General features: G+C 41.4%; 1 protein-coding gene across 2 annotated transcripts; it reads left to right on the forward strand.

Annotated features, from left to right (window-relative positions):
- The first annotated feature begins 371 nt into the window (after nucleotides 1-371).
- Nucleotides 372-21,651, forward strand: cog1 (component of oligomeric golgi complex 1). Of its 2 annotated transcripts, XM_086132484.1 has the most exons (16): nucleotides 372-911; nucleotides 2,105-2,346; nucleotides 4,964-5,145; nucleotides 6,501-6,677; nucleotides 8,107-8,263; nucleotides 11,966-12,176; nucleotides 12,242-12,578; nucleotides 13,770-14,224; nucleotides 14,762-14,908; nucleotides 14,998-15,156; nucleotides 15,260-15,384; nucleotides 16,210-16,318; nucleotides 16,400-16,509; nucleotides 18,532-18,613; nucleotides 18,737-18,760; nucleotides 19,946-20,086. In XM_086132484.1, exons 1-15 carry the CDS (start codon nucleotides 606-608, stop codon nucleotides 18,743-18,745), a joined length of 2,808 nt encoding a protein of 935 aa, XP_085988610.1. In that variant the 5' UTR covers nucleotides 372-605; the 3' UTR covers nucleotides 18,746-18,760; nucleotides 19,946-20,086. The 2 variants fall into 2 exon arrangements, with proteins under 2 accessions (XP_085988610.1, XP_085988609.1); XM_086132483.1 differs by lacking the exon at nucleotides 18,737-18,760 and having other exon boundaries at nucleotides 19,946-21,651.
- The last annotated feature ends 52 nt before the right edge of the window (nucleotides 21,652-21,703 follow it).

Here is a 21,703-nt window from a genome sequence, read left to right on the forward strand (position 1 = left end):
CTTGAAAAAAGAAATGCTTGAAAATTTGGAATGAATTTGAACATTTTTAATTTGTAAAATTTGCCAAGTAACAGCATACGATTGCTCACAAAGGTCACAGACTTGACATCATGCACAAAACGTGTACAGTAATTATTATATTTTACATCACTTACCATATATGACCATTTTTTACACATATTTTTCAATGTCACTCATAAATTTTGACACTGGGCAATTACAAAATAAATGTAGATTCGTCTCTGAATCACTCTCGCAGATGGGTAAAACATTTTGCTTCTTCCCCACTCTGACGTATTTCCGTGATAAATGAACGCAATGCATCTTGGGATATTTTCCTAGCCAATCCTCCATAAGTGTGAAACTGATGTATCCTTGTTTTCAGCAAGCAGACAAGAACAACATCCGGGCATTCAATGTATTCATTTGGAACAGCACCCAGGCTGCGAATGATGACGTTGACGAGACCACAAGGACATAAGAACGGACAAGAACGCAAATTGTGGAACAACTATAAATTTGCTGACGTATAAAGCGGAAGTGTGCTTTTCTCATTTTCCGGGTTAAAGCTCCTTGTAGCTGTGTGAAGTTGTTTTGGAGTAGCAATGACTGATGCACCGGCATCGTCTCTCCGGATATCGGAGATTAAGGACCCGGTGGCTCTGTTCGAGCGCTACAGCACCGATGATATCCGCGGCATAGAGCGGAAAGTCCGCGGGGAGATCGAGCAGAAAAAGGAGGAACTGAGGCAGATGGTTGGGGAGCGTTACCGGGACCTGATTGACGCCGCAGACACCATCGGAGAGATGAGGCAGAACTCGGCGAGTGTTGTCCAATCCATCCAGGACATGTATCAATACTGCCACCGACTAAAACAAGGCAAAGTCCGCATCACCAGCCACACTCAGGAGGTGAACCGAACCTAGTGTTCCCCTGTTTTTTTGTTTGCTGCACCTAAACATCGAGGCACTTAGTTTAGAAATGAACACATTCTGGCATTCAGATCTTACAATCAACCCTTCTAGTGGCTCAAAATTATCTCCAAGAATCAACCTAGTCGTCATCCTCAGTTCTTAAGGTTGTCATCTCAGCATCCTACTACTGCGCTAAATTGTCCAAATTGTAAATGGTCTTTCACTTGAATAAGTACTAGTAAACTGTTTGTAGTAGTGAGGCGTGAGTTTAACGTCTCATTTATTTATTTAACCTTTATTTATTTAGGTCGGCAATTGAGAACCGATTCTAATTTGCATTGCCAACTCAGTTGCTGAAAGCAGAGTAAAACAAGGCAAAATAAAAGCAAACGCAAACTAAAACATATACAGCAAACTGTACATAAAATATATACTAAAAAGAATATAAAGTAATGCAAAAAATATGATCAGAAACAACCAAACAAAATTTTCACCAGTCAATATATCGCCCTTCACTGTGACACTACACATCCAGAAGGTGCAATTTTATTCCAACTTGTTGCACATGCAGATTTAGTGGAACAACTCATGTTAGTGAGTGGGTTACTTATATTTGACGTGCGTTCTGAGTACTACAAGTCAGGCGCGAGTAAAAATTTGATAATGCAGTTAGTCATATGATAATAGAAGCCGGTAGTAGAACTAATTACCAAAGAATGTGCCCTAGTCATTCTACTAGTGTTGAATTTTCCTACTTGTGATGAAAAGAGCTAGGATATTGGCAATTCAGTGTGATAGTAGGCTATTAACTAAATGCTCAGTTTGGCATACGATGAAGAGTTGAAGTCAAATAATTGCTCTTGAATGACGGGTTTCTGCTAGCTAAGCATTTAAAAGCATCTTCTTCTTTCCGGTAACATTCTTTCTTCTTTCTACCCACATTCTTGCTGCTGTAGGCTGTAAATTTCCCCAGTGTGGGACAAATAAAGGATATCATATCTTATCTTATCTTATCTTAAAAAGCAATTGAACACACCATTATTTATTTATATTTTATTAATATTTAACATATTGTGCAGTGATGTTTGGAAAAATAAGAAGACTGAGAAAATTGAAAAAAGGTTTAAACCACTCCGGCTAATCCATGCACTCACTACAAATTCGTACATGTTTGTGTCTTTGTCTCATAGAGTCAGTGGCAGGACAAGTTCTACACTATGGCCTCTCAGATCAAACTCCTTTTGGAGATTCCCGAGCGCATTTGGAGTGCCATGGAGGCCTCCCAGTACCTTCAGGCAACTCGTCTCTACCTGCTCTGTTGCCATCTGCACAATCTCCTTCAGTTGGAAGCTACTACAGGGGGTCATTACAGTCCTGCCCTGGCCCGCTTCCCGATCCTTGTCCGTCAAGTTGCCACAACTGGTCACTTCAGGTACTTGCTGCGTTTTCATTTACCTGTTATTGTGACACACAGGGTAATTTGCAGTAGTTGACATTGTGCACTATATGAACTTTCAATGTGTTTCGAATGGCAAGATAATGCATTCATTTGACAACGCAAGATAATTGTTTCTCAAAATGAATATATACAGTACTCATTAATCTGTGTACAAGCTAATAATAATTGTTTGAAATGTATTTAGTGGTACTAGTGGACCCTCTGAAATTGAATGCCCCTGAAATAGTTAAATTTCGTAATTAGACTCATCTGGAAGTACAGGTATGTTGCACAAAACATTAGTTTCCACCATCCTGCATGATACTGTGAGAGCTCAGCTAGCGTTACAAGAGTTACTCTGGGTGTGGTTTTTTTGTTTGTTTGTTTTTGGGGGTTTTTTGCTTTTAATTTTGATTATTTGTGGCTTTTTCACCCCTGATGTTTATTCAAAAGCACGAGACAAGCAATCATGCAAAATGCCAGCAAAACTTACAAATACTCCCTTCAGCAAGCAGCAATAGATTTCGTCTGCATGTTTTATTCATTTTTGATTATTGTGGACATCAATTTCAAAGGGAGACATGCTTAAAATGGATTATTGACGTAAGAATTACTTGAGAAGGCAAGACTGAAATTATGCGGTGTCCACATTTGTGTCAAGTCAATCAAAAATATTTTTGTAACACAAAGAATGTGAGGAATCTAAGTACGCATTTCCATCTGGATAATCAGGAAAATTACCTTTAAAAGCAAGTTTTGTCAAAAGCGTCCATACAGCTCGGAGAATTCAACTCAACTTTATTTATAGAGCACTTTAAAAAAGCCATTGCTACAGATGAAGTGTTGTACATGAAATAAAAATCAGTCAAACAATAACAATGACAATTAGAAACAACAAACTAATAGCACAAATACAGTAGACACACTAAAACACAGAGAAATGCAGACTGTCATGCTGAGTCAAAAGCCATCGAGTAAAAATGTTGTTTGCCAAACATTTAATGGAATGCCATTCCAAATGGAGGGATTGGCAAAAGAAAAGGTTCAATCCTGGGCCACTACTTAGTCCTCGGTACCTCCAGTAGTGTCCGGTCCGCAGACCTGAGCCACTGGGCATGTACATAGAGGTGGAGGAGCTGAAAGAGGCAAGGTGGGGCAAGACCATTTAAAAACTTGAAAACAAAAAAAACTTTTTTTAATGAACATGTACAGGGTGCTCCTGAATGGAGGCTAGAATTGGATTTATGTGGTCCCACCTACGAACAGCAGTTAGGAAGCAAGCAGCAGCGTTTCGGACCAACTGTAGACCCTTCAGGGATGACTGACTGACTCCAAAAAAAGTGCATTTCAGTAAACCAGCTGAGACGTAACATAAGGCATTGATTGCTGTTAAGTGCTGTTGGGAAAGGAGAGGCTTTTACCTTAGCCAGCTGCCTAAGATGAAAAAAGTTGAATTTAACAACAGCAACAATTTGATGATCCACTTTATAATCACTCTCCATTTTAAAACACAAATTCAGGATAACTTGTTTTCTTGTAATTGAAATTCAAGAAATTCAGGGCCATACAGGACTTGATTTCCTCCAGACAGGACAGAAGTGGCCTTAATGAGAAAGTGTCATTTTTGTTCAGCGGGACCTATGTCTGATTGCCATCTGCAAAGCAGTAGAAAGATGAAAGAAATATCACGTTTTCTTAAAATGGAACCCAGGAGCGGCAAATATAATTAAAACAGCAGTGGCCCCAAAATCGAGCCCTGTGAAACACCATGCGACAGAGGGGCAGAGCGGGATTCAGAGCAACAAAAAAACGTTCTCTCTGTCAAATCGGATTTTGGTGAGGTGTCTATTAGTTGTAAATGAATAATGGCAACTTTTTATTTTAGACATTCATGTGATGTAGGCACTTTACAACTTCCCAACTTCATTTCTAGAGCGCTTCAAAAAAGTTTGCTGCAGCTCTAACAGTGCTGTATTTGTTTACTGTTGGCTTTCAATACTGAGAAATGTGAGCAAAAGTTACGGTGTAGTTTTTACATCTCTTCCATTTTGTTTGGCAGAAAATGTAGCTCATATCATATGGGTTGTTACCAATGATGTTTTAATATTACACGATTGGACATAAAAAGTAATTTGCGTCAAACAGTAATGTGCGTCAAACATAGTTACAGTGACCCCTGCCGCAAATATAAAACAACGTAATAACGTTGATAATTGCTTTTAGTTATAATTTAAACTGTAAGTATACACAAACTATGATCCCAACAAGTTCAGTGTCATTTCAAATTTGTCTTACTTGTCTTCTCTCCAAATCTAGCTCTTCTTTGACTTACAAACCTTGTCTCTCAGTCTAGATTTGTCACTTCAACATAGTTCCTTGGCATTTAGATGCCATATCCCTGTCTAATACATAAGTGCCAAAACTGCTACATTTACTACAATAAATAGAATGATTTGTTGTATTTTGTTGTAGATGATTTGTTTGTCAAATATTCGTAATTGGATAAATTCAGGCTAAGCACACTAAATTCATGAGACTGCTAATCTTTTTTTGCCATATAACTATCATGAAGAAGGCTTTGTTACCTTTTTTTTCTTTTTTTTTTTACCAGGTCCACCATTCTTTTAGACAGCAAGTCTCTGCTGCGGGGTCGGGCAGTGTCTGACCAGGCCATCGCAGAGGCGCTCTTGTCCACGATGCTGCTGGAGGACAGCTCCCCACGCCAGGCACTTGCTGATTTCTTGTTAGCACGGAAGGCCTCCATCCATCAGTTGCTCAATCAGCCCCAACATGGTAATATACTGTATGATCTAACATGTTTTCCCCATTACTATGGTTAAATCTTAAGGGTGCAATAATATCAAACTCACAATACGATATCTTCACGGTATACAGGGTTGGTTTAGCTGGTTAAAGGGGTTGCAAAAAAAATTAATAATAATAATTAAATAAATAACATTGGGATGGATGCCATAATGTGGAAAATTAAGTGCCAGGATTGTCAAAGACAAAAATACGTAGTATCATTGAACACAAAATACATCACGCTCAAATGTTCTAATCATATTTTGCTGCCAAGTTGGTCGTCCGTAGTGCTAACAGGCATTTTCAAGTGCAAAGAGCGGTGCAGTAACACGAAGGACTGGGCGATTGATCAAAATTAAATCAGGATTTCGAGTTTGGCTTCTCACGATCACAAAAACATTCAACTGTAATCAAAGAGAAACAAAACCGGTATTATGCCGCATGATGCAGTGTGTATGGAAGTTCCTATGTTGTAAGAGCACCCTGAAGCTTGCCGCTTGCAGGAGCAAGCCTGAGACATATGGTGGTCTACTTTCCCTGAGTGTGCTTTAGATGGCTTATTGACACTCTAGTTGACAATTACCGTTTAAAACTGAACACACAACAAAAAAATGAATTGATGCATTGTATATTGAAGTGCTTTGTAAAACACAAACTTTGGTTGAGTTCGTTCCCGAAAATTGCTAGTTTATCGCTAAAACACAATGTACTATAAAACCCTACTGATGTGCTGGAAAGAATGAGCATTAGAGCTCAACAAATGTTCACACACAAATGCTGTAGTAACTGATACAGACGGGTAACATAACAACACTCACAGGCATGTATTCTTTCTACTCTGTGAAACATTTTTATATTAATAAAGTTATCATATGACATCCTATACCATGAAGAATTTTGAAACCCTTTGAGACTGTTTGTGATTAAGGGCTATACAAGTAAATGTGACTTGACTCGAAGCCACATACCACAATATTTACAATACTACTACCGGTACATACCTACTGGTTATAGTTAGATGTAAATCATCAAGAAATGACCAAATCAAAAGATTAACTACTTAATTTTAAGTTCACCCGCACCTCCCATTTTCATATGTCAGTATTAAGGAGGTACAAGACTTTCTCAAAGGTGACATCAGTGGTTCATCATTACAACTCCGTCATGGTGGCACATTTAAAAGAATCAAGATGCTCCTGAAATATGGCAGCATGAATATATGGATAACTTCGGTTTGCGGTCAACACATTGTTGAGCTTGGAGCGTTGCAATTAAAAGACTTGCCATTCATCCTTTGTAGAAGCTTCAAAAGATGTTTATTGATTTATTTATTTTTATGTCAGGAGCGGGGATTAAAGCTCAAGTGTGCAGCCTAGTGGAACTGCTGGTGACCACGTTATTTCAAGCGTATGCTGTTTTCTACATGCACCCCGAGGGGGCCCCCAGACCTGGAGAAACAACCCTGAGCTGTGGCCTGCTCTTTTCCATCCTGGAAAATGTTACCTCCTCTGCATCTGCAGGTACTAAATATCGCTGAGGTCCTGAAGTCTTGATGATAAGTAAAATACTGTATTATATATTGTCACTATGCAATGAAAATTTACAGTATACAGTGGTACCTCTACTTACGAACGTCTCTTCGTACGAAACGTTCACGTTACGAAACGCCTCAACAGGAATATACTGTATTGCCTCTTGTTATGAAATAAATTTCAAGATACGAAAGGTAAAAATACAGTATGGGCTGCTAATCGCAGCTGTGAGTTTCTTGAATGCAACATACTGAAGCTGCTCTGCCATTGGCTATTACCTAGCATCTTCTTGGCATCCCATTGGCTAAGAGTGTGTCTGTGTGTGTAGATAGATATGTGTCTATGCAGCGTCCTTGTGATTCGCCCCTCGGGCCATGAGTGTTAACCAGTCAAGCGATCGCTCACTATGCTGATGTTTGCCTTCGACATTTCCAAAGGATTGTTAAAAGCCGACAAAACCAAACGTCCTTGGATCAGTTCTGTCCAAAATGCCAGGCCAAAGCCACTTCTGACAGAGAACATGATCTAAAGAGGGCAAAAACCTATATGATGCAGTTAAAAGTTAAATCACCATCATTTTTTTTCATTCTCTTCTTTGTTTTTTACTTGACAAACAACTTATTGTGCAATAATCTAATTGTAACATGTATTTTTAGCTATTGAGATGCATTTTTATGCTTTAGAAAACATGTATGTCTGAATTTTTGGGGCCGCTTGGAACGGATTAGGGCGTTTACATGGAAAACGCGTCTCTACTAACAACATTTTCTAGTTAAGTCTACCTTTGCAAACATTTGCTAATGTTCAGCCAGATTAAGTGTGCTTCAATTTAAAATGAGGAGGTGAGACGGATAACAGCTCATCCATGAAGCATAATTGCTCTGTTGGCCACAAATTTATTTGGGTGGTGCTTTTTGATAAATGCCTTGACAGCTGAGACGGTTCACCTAACGAAACATGTATGTCACTCGCGGCAACTTTTCCACAAAAAAATTGTGTGTAATTTGAAATGTTCACAAGAAGGTTTGTTTGTGACTCTTTCTCCTGGCCAGTGTTCGGTGTTCAAATGAGTTGAAACCTGTTTCTTGAATTTGTGCTGTCCATATGAAAATATTTGAAATAATCAAGCAATTAAGATATCCTTTATTTGTCCCGCAATGGGGAAATTTACAATACAATTTACAATAGAGCACACAGACAAGAAAATCTAAAATCTTGGTAGGCAATGATGTAGCAATGCATCCTGTAAAAAAAAGAAGGAAAAAAAACACTTATGAAGGCGCCATCAATTAGCGACCGCCGTCACGGTAATATTATTAATGTCATCTGCCTTCAAATGCAGCTGCTGAATGATGAAACCCCAAATTGGGACACAGCTACAATCCTGCCCCTCAATTCTGTCTCTCTCTCTCCTTAGCGAAAGCTAAGAATGTGCTTCAGGAATACACAAGTACAGGAAGCTGGTTCAAGTATCTGCCCCCCTCTGTCACTGAGTTCCAGCCGACACTTCGAGCCCTGGCACAGCCAATCCAAAGAGAGCACCTGCGGGACGCCTTACAGCAGTGGATTGAAACGTATGCATCAGTCGTTCAAGTGCACAACAAAACACAAGCAATAAGAAATCCTGAGATCGGCAATACGCTTCTCAACATAAATCCCTACATCCCCAACGGATTCATTCGAAAACCCTTCCCATGTCTTTCTCTTTGTATATGTACTTCAAAATACTTCTTCTTCTCCTTTCGGCTTGTCCCTTTTCAGAGGTTGCCACAGCAAGTCATTAATTTCCATCTTTCCCTGTTCTCTGCATCCTCTACTCTGATTCCAACTACCTGCATGTCTTCCCTCACGGCATCCATGAATCTCCTCTCTGGCCTTCCTCTCTGTCTCCTACCTGGTAGCTCCATCTCTAACATTCTCCTACCACTGTCCCTCCTCTGTACATGTCCAAACCATCTCAGTCTGGCCTCTCTAACTTTTTCTCCAAACTTTCCTGTCTGAGTTGTCCCTCTGATGACCTCATTTCTGATCCCGTCCATCCTTGTCACTCCTAAGGAGAATCTCAGCATCTTTAACTCAGCCACCTCTAACTCTGCCTCCTGTCTTTTGCCTATTGCTAGTGTCTCTAGACCGTACATCATGGCTAGTCTTACAACTGTTCTGTCAACTTTTCCCTTCACCTTAGCTGACACCCTTCTATCACAAATCACTCCTGACACTTTTCTCCAGCTGTTCCATCCTGCCGGCATTCTATTCTTCACTTCTCTTCCACAGTCTCCGCTGCTCTGCACTGTTGATCCTAGGTACTTAAATTCCTGTCCCGTCGCCACCTCTGCTCCCTGTAACCTCACCGTTCCACTGGTCTCCCTTTCATTTATGCACATGTACTCTGTCTTACTCCGACTGACCTTCATTCCTCTTCTCTCTAGTGCAAACCTCCACCTTTCTAGGTTTTCTTGTAGCTGCTGCCTACTCTCACTACAGATCACAATATCATCTGTAAACATCATAGTCCAAGGCGACTCCTGTCTGACCTCATCTGTCAATCTATCCATCACCAAAGCAAACAAGAAGGGGCTCAGGGCCGATCCTTGATGCAGTCCTACCTCCACCTTGAAGTTTTCTGTCCGTCCAACTGCACACCTCACCACTGTTGTACTATTCTCATTCATGTCCTGTACCAACCTAACGTACTTCTCTGCAACCCCTGACTTCCTCATACAGAACCACAATTCCTCTCTTGGCACCCTGTCATAAGCCTTCTCTAAATCTACAAATACACAGTGCAGCTCCTTCCTACCTTCCCTGTACTTCTCCATCAGCATCCTCGGGGCAAATATTGCATCTGTGGTGCTCTTCCTCGACTCGAAACCATACTGCTGTTCACAAATCTCCACTTCCTGTCTCAACCTGGCTTCAACTACTCTTTCCCAAACCTTCATCGTATGGCTCATCAACTTTATCCCCCTGTAGTTGCTTCAACTCTGTACATCGCCCTTCTTCTAAATTGGTACCAGGACACTCTTCCTCCACTCATCAGGAATCTTGTTTGTGTCCAATATTCTATTAAACAACCTAGTCAGAAAATCAACTGACACCTCCTCTAAGCACTTCCATACCTCCACTGGTATGTCATCTGGACCACCTGCCTGACCACTCTTCATCCTTTTTAATGCTTTCCTGACTTCATCCTTTCTAATGTGATCGACCTTCTTCTTAATCCTCTCTGGCTCTTCATTCCTATGTTCCCTATTGTTTTCCCTCATTTAACAACATTTTTTATTTTTTTATTTTCATTTATTTATTTATTTTTCCGCATGTTCGTTTTGGCAAAAGTTTTACGCCGGATGCCATTTCTGACGCAACCCTCCCCATTTATCCGGGCTTGGGACCGGCACTAGGGAACAGTGTACCGCCAGGGGAGGGCACTGCTTTCTAGTGGCTGGGTTATGTACTTCAAAATACTAATGTGGGTATTTGATTGTGAATGTCATTTGCGCTTGAAATTTGATCTCTTACAAATGTAATGTTTTCTAAAGGCTGCACTTTAAGATTCATTATTCAAGCGAATATTCATTTATGTTGAACAAAAGAATTCACTGTGATGCCAGCTAACTGCAACACGCGTTTACTTGTGATGTCTTGCTGTCAAATCTCGCCTTCCCCAGGGACTAAAATAGCCCCTGACCGCTTGTCGAGCAGGGGTGCCCAACCAACCTTTTTTGACGGAAGAGCTACTTTTCGATCAACCAACCTCTTGCGTACGCACGCATTTACACACGCATGCCAGTATGAGCAACAGCCATAATGGCCGCTAAGATGAACGAGGCATGGGATGTACTTTTGCAGTGTTAAAAGTACCTCACATGTACCATTTAAAACTCTTCTCTCAGCCATCCGCATTCCCACTCTTTGCCAGTACCCTCGGTGAATTGTACATGAAATGCAGGGTTTTTTTTGTTTTTTTTTTTTTTTTCACAACAGCCACCAGCCTGGCATCCCATCCTGCTAATAGAAACGTGTGTCGCAGGATATGACATAAATCCTTGTTGACAGAAAAGTTGATATTTAATATTTATTCGACACATTTTTAAAGCATTGGAAAACATTAAGAATGTTTGCGTCATATTTGTTCACCTACAGAAACCATATTAATTAATTTTTTTTATTAAATGTCTTTTTTTAAATTAAAATTCATTCAGTACCAGCCAATTCTAAACCAAGTCTGAAAACACATATAAAAACGTCTTGGGAGTGAATGAGTTAAAAATATATTTCCCTCCCCCATCTTTTTCCATTTTGAAACATTTTTGAAAAAGCTCCAGGGAGCCACTAGGGCGGCTAAAAAGCCGCATGCGGCTCTGGAGCCGCGGGTTGCCGACCCCGACCCTACTCCATAGCAACGTGAAAATTGGCAGAGGACCAAAATTCTTTAAGCTGGTAACAAAAGAAGACACGCGCAGGTTCAGAATGCCTTATATCATGAGTGCCAGTCGCTATCTTGAATCAAGTTAATTTCCGTATTGAACAACCTTAGCAGAAATAAGAAATAAATCTGATCACGCCCTTTTCACAGCAACTCCTCTTCCTCAATGATTTGTTGCAATTGTAAATACCTAGATATATTTAAATATTATTGATATGATCGCAAGGACTCGTTTCACGTGAATTTAGAGCCAAAGTAATTCATCTGATTTTATCTGGCGAGTCGGATCAAGCGGGATTTACTGTCACATGATTGAAAATCCATGAGGGAAGTCTTTAATAAAAATGACAAAAATGGTGTAAAGAGAGATGAAAGATATTTAATAAGATAAGAAGCAAGACAGCAAAGTGGAAAAGAAGTTGATAACAACATGGTAAAATAAATGACAATAAAAGAAGAGATATAACTGGACTAAATGAATTCTACCCACACGCAGCTTGGGTAGAAATGGCTCAAAATTATCAATGCAGTTAAAATCCTCAAATATTTTCAATTGCTTTTTCCATAACCATGGAATGCCAATCATCATAATCAACCAAGCGAGGTTCTATTCCTGGGTACAAGAGAGAGTAAACCCTCTATGTAGGCACTGTTACGAGAAGATGGTAATGCCTCTGGCATATCCTTCTGATATTCCACTAACAAAGGGTGAAGCGCTCCGCCTCGCTTCAACACTCGGACACATTCATCCCTTTTCTGTGTTAACTAAATTCGGTACTGCAAAGTCATTTTATGACCGCTTTGGAAAACCTAAAGGCTTTGCAAAAAGGTCTGTACCGCTTGCTCTCAGATGTAAGGAGGACATCTGCCATGGTGTTGGTAGCCTTCTGATCTTTGTGAAGAACTTGAAGGGATTGGCTGCCATTCGAGATGCTATCTGGGACCTCCTCTCTGCCGACTCCATCAATCAGCACTGGGACACAGTGTGCCAGCGGCTGCTGGAGCGCCGCTTGCCCATATGGGATGACTTCCTTCAACAGCTCTTCCTTCAGCGCTTACAGGTTAGCATTCATAAAAATAAAAGTATACTGTCTTGATTTCATTCTATGTATTCGTGATCCACAAGGCGATCACCAAAGAAGAAACTGAAGGCATCTCGCTGAGCTGCGTGCAGCTCCTCACCTCTGCTGTCAAGGATCTGGAAGGACAAACCGCCAATAGCCGGGAGGCCCAGTATGAAATCGACGTGTCGTCCTATTTGTGGTCAGAGTCTCCAGGGGACCTGCCGAATGATGCGGGTTGGGTTGGTGTGGCGCAGAGGGGGGAGCGACAGCTAAAAAGTGGTCTGGCCATGAAGACGCAGGCCCTGACGCCCTGCGTTCAAAATTTTTGCTGTTCCCTGGACGCCAAGCTGAAAGCACGGCTTGATGACCTCCAGCACTACCTTCCGTCCAAGTATGCAGGTTGGCGTGGCTGAAAATCAGTCTTTGTATTCATTTATTTATTTATTTTTGAGTCAATTGTCATTTTCATATTTTATACACTCTCACGAGGAGACATTCAATTTATACTGCTCTATATATTTGTTACACACCACACAGAGGGTGGGCCTCACATACTGCGTACAATCACATGGTTACTGCCCACTGATCCAGGGAAAGCACGTAATTCAGGAAATTGGTATAGACTGTAAATATCTCGGCCCTTCAGATGGGGCTAACTCAGTGGTGGGCAAACTACGGCGCGCGGGCCGAATCCGGCCCGTTGGTCTTTTTAATCCGGCCCGCCGAAGGTTGGGCCACAATTAAGGTTCGATGTGAATGATTGCATTCATTTCAATTGGACTTGTAATGACAGGCATTTCACCGCCAGGTGGCGCATTGACTTGAAGTTGCAGAACACGGTGGGGCGGGGCAATCTTTTCGACCACCTAGTAGTACCTCTGTATTGCTCTACTTTTACTGGTCTGATCACAACCCATCTGCAGCGATGCACAGGCTAAAATAGGTCATCAACAACACTTTTGTCATTTAAAAAAAGTATATTAATACCGTACTTTCATGCTTTTGTTCTGTTGTTTGATATGGACTGTCAACAAATGCAGTTTTTTGTAATGTACCACAGCTCGTGCTGACCTGGCCCTTCTGTCAAATTTTAAAAGTCAATGCGGCCCCCGAGCCAAAGAGTTTGCCCACCCCTGGGCTAACTCAATAACAAATTGCTGGTGCTATGATAGCGTACTAATTCAGACTGCTACCATTGCACCTATTTATTAACATCCACCATTTCCTGGGAAAAAGACATAGTTAAAGTTACACTTGGATGTACGCTGTGGGTGTTTTATTTCAAATACAGTAACATTCAATCTGATCCTGTTTACACAGCACATGAGCAATTTGGGGCTTTTTGATAAAAAAGGAACATTACTATCGTAGTCTGCGATTGGCTGGCAACCGTTCAGGGTGTCCCCCACCTACTGCCCGAAGACAGCTGGGAAAGGCTCCAGCACCCCCCGCGAGGATAATGCGGATCGGAAAATGGATGGATGGATACTATCGTAGTTTTACTATACACATAACCCACTACAATTAATCGTGATGCTGAAATCTTTTAAATACATTTTTTTTTAAATGTTGTTGTTTTTCTTTCAACAGGCGCTGACTCCATATCAGTCACACTACCGGCATCAGGTCCTCCCGAGGGCTCGTCGGCATCCTCCTTCAACCGCTTCACAGACACGCCAGCGGTGGAGGAGGCTTTACGAGATGGCTGCCTGGCCTGCATTCACCACATTCTCTCCGCCGTCCGTTCCGAATTTGCGACCGTTTCGCCAGATCCCAGCCCAGCCAGCCTGAATTCAGTCCTTTTCATGGCAAGGCTGTGTCAAGCCATTGGGGAACTGTGTCCCAATCTGAGACACTGCATTTTGGGACAACAGAGCGGGTGCGAGGCCGCAGCTAAAGTGACACCGAGGCAGAGTAAGAAATTGCGCAAAGCCAAGGTGGCCCCGCAGTTCAGTGCTGCTCAGGCCAAGTGGGCGGAACTAAAGGAGGAGCTTCTCAACTGCAGCATGGAGACCTACCGTATCTGGATCTCTACTCTCTCAAAAGTCAGTCCATACCTAAAATTGTCTTTTCTAGATATTTTTCAGGTATCTACCTCTACGTCCGTTAAATATGCCGAACCGTGAGAAAACCAATACTCGTGTATTCGTTCTTGGTATGTTGTTTGTCATGTGACTGAGTTAGTGAACAGCCTACCCCAAATCAAATTGCTTCGCAGGGCCGACGTTTAAAAGGCAACAGCCTGGTACTTTTGGGCTGACAAAAAGTGTAAAGATGGGCAGCATTGAACAGATGGCGCATATGTGCACTTTGAGCTCAAATGTACTTGACTGCATTCTCATTATGAGAGAGTAACCGACCAGCTGCAACATGTGGTTGTCGTGGTTTTGAACTGGACTGCATCATAGCAGATGTTAGCACTATTTTGATTCACTTGTCCTATAGCTAGATGAAACAACAAAAATATTGAAAACAATGTCAGCATAATGCAGTACAGTTAAATAACAGTTTGCATAGCTTGTCTGCATTGATTGTCTCAAATTGTGACATTGGGATTTGAATGGTGTCCTCTGACTTTTCAGAGGTTGCTCGAGCAGTTCCGAACAGCTCTTCACGCAGATTCCGCCGGTGCCATCTTGACAAATGCTACAAACTGGGAAGATCTCGAAATCCAAGAGGAGGCTGAATCAGGAAGCAGTGTCACATCTAAAATTCGTCTTCCTGTCCAGGTTGGCCATTCGGCTTCAACCTAAATTAATTTGGGAGCATTGAAAATATGTTAGTTGATATTCTCACGGGAACTTTACACCTTCTGCAGGCATCTTTGTTCGTCCAATCGCTACTCTTCGACCTGTGTGTGGAGGTGAACCGGGTGGGTGGTCATGCACTGCCGCAACCCGCCCTGCAGGAGCTTCTGCAAGCCTGCTTGGATCAAGCCTTGCAGCACTATCAAAGCCTCACACAGCGAGTACCCCGGGTAACTCACAAAAGCACCTCATTCCCACAAAGTTCTCAAAATGATGACACTGGATTTGTAAACTTTCTAAGTCACTCATGATAAAGTGGGCGTCTGCTTTCAGGAGGGTGCATTTCCAATGACTCAAAACAGAGCATTGCAGCTGATGTTTGACCTTCGTTATCTTAACGCCACTTTGTCTGCAAATGTGGAAGAAGGCAAGACTACCAAATCCTGTCAAGATCACAGGTAATAAGAGTAAAGTAGGTGTCAAAGGAAACATCCATATCAAGATTAATTGCCGTGTGCACACAATAAAGTATTGGAACACATGTTTTAAAAAGCCTAAAGGAACATTGACAAGTAATTTAACATTGCTGGGTTCAAGTGGGAGCGGGACTGGGAGGATCCAGTCGTAGTTTTTACTTGGACTCACCTTGGAACTCACTCAAGTAGTTTGGATTTTTTGTTTAAACTGGACACTCAATTTGGATATTTCTCTCACACCAAGCATTTAGCACAGCGGGGGATACAAAGACGTGATCGGCATGTGTTACGGCAATTGGCCGGTTGGGTCCAAAACTCTACCTTTCAACAAATTCATTAATTCTTTTGACTACACAGTTGCACACTAGGGCTGATATATCATTATCCTATTGAAATTCAGATATGAACATTGGCTTGTGCAGGGTTCAATTCTCCCCGGGTCTGAGTGGGTTTTCTCCGGGTACTCCAATTTCCTCCCCCATTCCAAAATCATGCTTGGCACGTTAATGGAACACTCGAAATTGTCCTGAGGTGTGAGTGTGAGCATGAATGGTTATTTAATTGTGTGCCCTGCGATTGCCTGGCAACTAGTTCACGGTGTATTCCCCCTCCTGCCCGAAAACAACTGGGATAGGCTCCAGCACACCCACGACCCTTGTGAGAATAAGCGGATCAGATAATAGATGGATGGAAAGAAGACAGTATTATGCACCTTGGTTGTTGCTGATTGGTTAATCCTGTAAGAGCCAGTGGCAGTAGTAGAATTTTATCACTCCAAAAGGATCTAAAACCTGTGATGTCTTTCAGGATGCAGGAAGTCTGTGATTGGCTGGAGCGCCACATTGACCCTTTTGACCTGGATGTGTTCACACCGCCGCTGAATGCAAACCTCAGTCGTCTGTCCCAAAAAACATCGGTAATCTACTTAAAACTTTTATCAATAAAAAAAAAAAAAAGGGTGGACTTAATGTGATTTGTGTCCTTATTTTCTGTACAGGTGCTGTTTGGGCTGGTGACTGGCTCAGAGAAGCAGTATGCCCCGCGGAGCGGCAGTGTCAACACTCAGGAGCCTTACAACATCCTTCCGCTGGCCAACACTCAAATCAGGTCTGAGTCACGTGAACCTTCCACAGTACACTGAGTGTCAATTTAAAAATAGAGTGCTGACAAAAAAATATCTGCTGACAGAGTGAAATGTAAATGATAATCAAATTTAATATTAAACCCAATTTGATTCCACGAGGCAGTTCAAAGCACCTACAACAAACACTGATTCACAAGAAGTTTGCCTGTCGAATAAAACAAAGAACTGCAGTGCGACAAGGATGTAGAACACTGTATCTCACCGAGGATCCTCAGATTGCAAATTCTTATGTAAAATACAGAGCATGAACAAGGTCACTGGGGTCAAATGTTATCCCAGTGTTTTTTTACATATGGGTGTTCAATATTTTCATTCGTACCACGAGGTATATCGAAAAAGTAAAATATCATGAAACAGTTCAATATTTTTGTCAAGTCATGCAGAAAGTGAAGGTGCTATTTTATATTGATTGATTATAACTACAACTATAGAGTTAAGCTTTTATTTCTTTTACATTTTGATGATCCTGGCTTAAAGATAATGAAAGCCTAAAATTCAGAGTTTCGTGGGGGGGAAGAAAAGCTTATAAGACCAATTGAAACAAAAAGGATATTTTTACAACTACTGAAAAATATGCTCCTGTCTTTGTACTCAATACTGAGTTGGGCTTCCTTTTGCATGAATTACTGCATCAATGCTGGCTAGGAGATGATTAGTTTGTGGCACTGCCGAAATAATGGAAGACCGAAGACCGGTTTGCTTCGTGTGGAGTGACCTTTGTTTGGTCTGGTGCTCATCTTCCTCTTGCAACAGCCCATTGTTGCTTTTCTGTGGGGTTCGATTCATTAAGCCTTAGAAACTTGGAAGCACTGGACTTGAAGCAATGTGGATTCTGTGCCTCTCTATTCATCCTCCCGAGATCTTGATTTCGGAATTATATTCAAAATTGACTTACATCCTAAAAGAGGACTTTGGACCAACAGGCAACAGTCCAGTCTTTTTTTTATCCTGAGCCCAGGTGAGACGCTCCCAACATTGTCTCTGGTTCAGAAGTGTCTTGACACGAGGAATGTGACATTTGTAGCTCATGTCGAGTATTCGTCTCTGTGTGGTGGCTGTAGACGCACAGACTCCAGCCTCTGTGCACGCTCTGTGAATCTCCCCCAAATTCTTAAATGGATTTCACTTGACAATTCCCTCAAGACTGCTGGTGTACTTTTTCCTACCACTCTTTTCCCTTCCACAAAACGTTCTGCTTATGGCTCACACTGCAAATGCGCAGCTGTGGGTGTCAATTTTTGACAATAAAGTTGTTTTCAATTCAATTCAATTTTGTGTGTCACTTTGTGTCAGGACAGTCAACACTTGAATGAAGGGACTCTGGTGGACACTGTTGGCACTCTGCACGCTTGTGAACAGCCCGTTTCTTTAGTCATGGCATTTTGTGGATTATCTTGTGAAGATTATCGCAATATTCCAATTTTTTGGGACACAGAATTTTATTTTTCACCATGGTGATCAAAACGGCAAGAAACAAAAACGGTGTCCCACTTGCGACTTTGCGGTACGGTTCTTGCGGATTCACTCCGTTCGTTCATTTGTGACCATAACTTAATGTATTGCGGTTTCACCTCGCTATTTGAAGACTCAGACAGTTGTTCATATGTGCCGTTCAGTTCTTCTGAATGCCCCCCCCCCACACCCCCAAAAAAGGGAGCCCAGTGCGGGCACTATACAAGGAATGTAAAAAGATGTATTCATAGAATAAAAATCCCACCCAGAATAAAATTAAATTCACATTTAAAAAAAAAAAAAAAGGCCAACCTCTACATTACAGAAATTTGCCTATTATGGAACATATCACCTACAAAAAGTTAGAGAACACTATTTCAATCTGTATGTGATGAAATAATTCGATTAACTTAATGAAATGACTGACAAAAACTCGAAGTTTTTCATGATATTGTGTTTTTTTTTTATTTTTATGCACATGTCATTAAAATGTGACACTGTACCCAATCTCCCATCGATTTTGTCCTCCATAGGTTCGAGTTGCTGCCTCTCAGCATGTCTGACACGCATAAATCAAAGTCGACCAGCAAATGCTCCAGTGAACCGCACCAGTTGGTGAGGAACAGCTCTGCTCTTTGTTAAATTAGGACTGAAGTCACCGTGGAAGATTCTCAGTTATGGTTTGGTTTCATTGTTGTGTTTAATCCCGCTAAAATGTGGTCTGTTCAACTTTCCCAGACATTTTGAGTGCGAGACAACCAGGCAAGTCCATCAGTGTGGCTTTAAATCTGCGTGTTTTGGGGTTTGCTTGTTTTGTGTTTATCAAGGGGCTGTTTTTCTTTTGGTGTGTTGGCAGAATTTGATCATGTAATGACTTCAAAACTGATTGTAATTGGATGAACGGAAACTCTAGAACGCTCTTATGCTTTGCTATTATTAATCTTTTCATGCTCGTAAAGTAGCCTCATGTAATGGCAAAAACCTAAGCCGAAGCTATCAGAATATGCAGTCGGCCATAATCAACTTCTGGTTTTCAAAAAGCATTGTACCAAATGATTACCGGTACTTCCAATCCAAAAGAGCATAGTGGGCCTTGTGCCGTTAATTGGTGTCTCTATGTTCACAGTTGATGCTCATGGAATCCATTGTGTGATTATACAGTATGAGCTTTTGTTGTTGCGTTTTTGTAGCTATACAGTACATTTTAAATACTCCAACTCGAGTGCAGTTATGAGGGTAATTCAATAAAGAAGATGATTTTTTTTTTCAGGGGAAAGGACTTCTAAAACAGAAGCTTACGTAATCTCCCAGCACTGTCACTTTCAAACTTCATGCCTCTCGTGAACGCTTTTAAGGGACCAAACGGGTGAAAGTCTGAAGAGCAAGGTCGGGACTGGAAGGGAGGGATGTGGGAACAGTTCGCAGCCCAGTCTGCACCTTTTAGGCTGCTGTGTGAGGCCTTGTGTTGTCATGATGCAAGATGACCCCCCGCATTTGTTCTTCATGTCTTTCTTGACCTGCCTCGGCAGTTCACAGTAGTCGGCGCGAAGTTTGAAAGTGATGAAGTCAAAAGTGTTGCGAGCGAGTGGCTGAGACATCAGTCCAAAGATTTTCACGCTGAGGGAAGATGGAAGCTTGTGCTCAGGTAGGAAGTGTGTGACAGTGCCGGGAGACTACGTTGGTAGAGAAAAAAAAAAGTAAACTTCTATCTGTATTAGAAATCCTTATCCCAAAAGATAAAAATGACCCTTGTATGATGTGTTTTGCAACAGCAAAGGTGCTCAGTGGGCTGCCATTAGAATGAGAAAAGCAGTACTTCCCCAGAAAGGGAATTGTTTGTAACCTGTACAAAATCACAGCAATTATGGTTCGCCTGGATTTTGTTCGGTTTTCTGTCCATTTCACCAGTCAAGATGAAGAATGAGATGTTTTTGCTCCCTCTTGCAGCCTATCGCATCCTCGTCAGCCGACATTCAGGAAAGCTTCCGGCCAGGCAGCCTTTTCCGACAGATGGCAGAAGAAGACGACACCACCTCTCAATCTTTATTTAAACTCAGTTGGCTATCAGGCATGACAAAATAACGTCGCACTACACAAAACTTGTATTCTCAGAATCTGCATCATCTTTACTGGCCAATCGGGGGTGCGTTCGGAGATTCACTCTGACAGCCTGACACCACTTAGAGGGTGTTTGCGGTGCCGAGGAAGAGCGCTCTCCCCTCCTAATAATTTCTGAAAGCAGCCTGTTATAAACCAATCCATTTTCCAACTGGACCATCTGACGCACTGCACGCACCGGGTCCCCAGTTATCGTGCGCTGCATGACTCATTTTTTGAGGCGCTCTAAATAACCCAATGGCACTTTTGAACAGGACTCTGAATGTCAGAGCGGTCAGAGTGAAGCAGTGCGCTCAAAGCAACTTGTCGATCGCCCTTTGTCAGAAAAAAGCAATGAATTTATCTCTGATAGTTTGAGCCACATTTCATGCTGCACCCATAAAACATGAATCCCAAATGTGTATTATTAAGGCTAATTAACTTTTTTTTTCTCTCCCCTCTCAATGCTACACCTACAATCAGGGCCTGTTGAGCCCCTGTCTAGCCTCACGAGGACTGGACTTGGAGATCTTTGCCTAAAACTAATAATCTTGCAAATCTAAGAATTCACCGTCATAGCTAGTGCTTTTTTTATACAGCTAAAAAAGTATATTTTTAATGGAATATGATTGAGTATATTATGAATATCAATTTGACTGCTGGAAAATTCTGGCCATCACAACACCTGATTCAACCTCAAACATATGTTACCTTCAACACAAATATTGAGCAGAAGGCCATTTCCTACCACATTTTTAAATTTAAAATGTTTTTTATTTCTTACGGAGTATTCTAATTTCTAGAGGTGGTGAATTTGTTAACTTTAAGCGATAATAATCAAGATTCTATTAAAAGAAAACTCAATAAAATCATGGAATTTCACTTTGCGTGGCGTGTATTTTCATAATATGGGTTTCACAATTTCCACTGAACTGAAATAGGTTTCCACAAGATTCAAAATTATTAATTGTGTACAGTGAAAGGTTGAAAAGCCACGTTTTTGTACGTTGCACTCAATGATGTAGCGCCAAATTATATTAACTGGCATTGGTGTTCCTGAGCCGATGCGGCAACTTTGACACATTGATGTCGGTTTTTGATGCAGTGCCGTCCGAGGGATCGAAAGTCATGGGCGGGCATTCAATCTTGCTTTTCAGACTTGCTTCTTCCGTGCAGTGATTTTTTTTTTCAAATTTTCGGAACCTCTTGATATTATGAAATGCCTAAATTCCTTGCAATTGTATGTTGAGGATTAAAACTGTTGAACAGTTTTCTCACACAGTTATTCACAAAGAGGTGAACCTCACTCGATCTTTGCTTGCGAATGACTGGGGCAATTCAGGCCAGCTCCTTTTATACCCAATCATAGCACTCACTCTCATAGTTCCCAGTTAGCCTGTTCACCTGTGGGATGATCTAAACGGGTGTTTGATGAGCATTTCTCAACTTCTTTTGCCACATATCGCAGTTTTTTTGGAACGTGTTGCAGCCATAAAATTCTATGTTCATGAATATTTGTTCAAATCAATAAAGTCTTTATCAGTTGTAACATTAAATGTCTTGTATTCAAGTCAATATAGGTTGAACATAATTTGCAGATCATTGTAT

Source organism: Hippocampus guttulatus, chromosome 16, assembly GCF_054856545.1.
Source record: "Hippocampus guttulatus isolate MCC_2025c chromosome 16, RoL_Hgut_1.0, whole genome shotgun sequence".
Taxonomy (NCBI): domain Eukaryota; kingdom Metazoa; phylum Chordata; class Actinopteri; order Syngnathiformes; family Syngnathidae; genus Hippocampus; species Hippocampus guttulatus.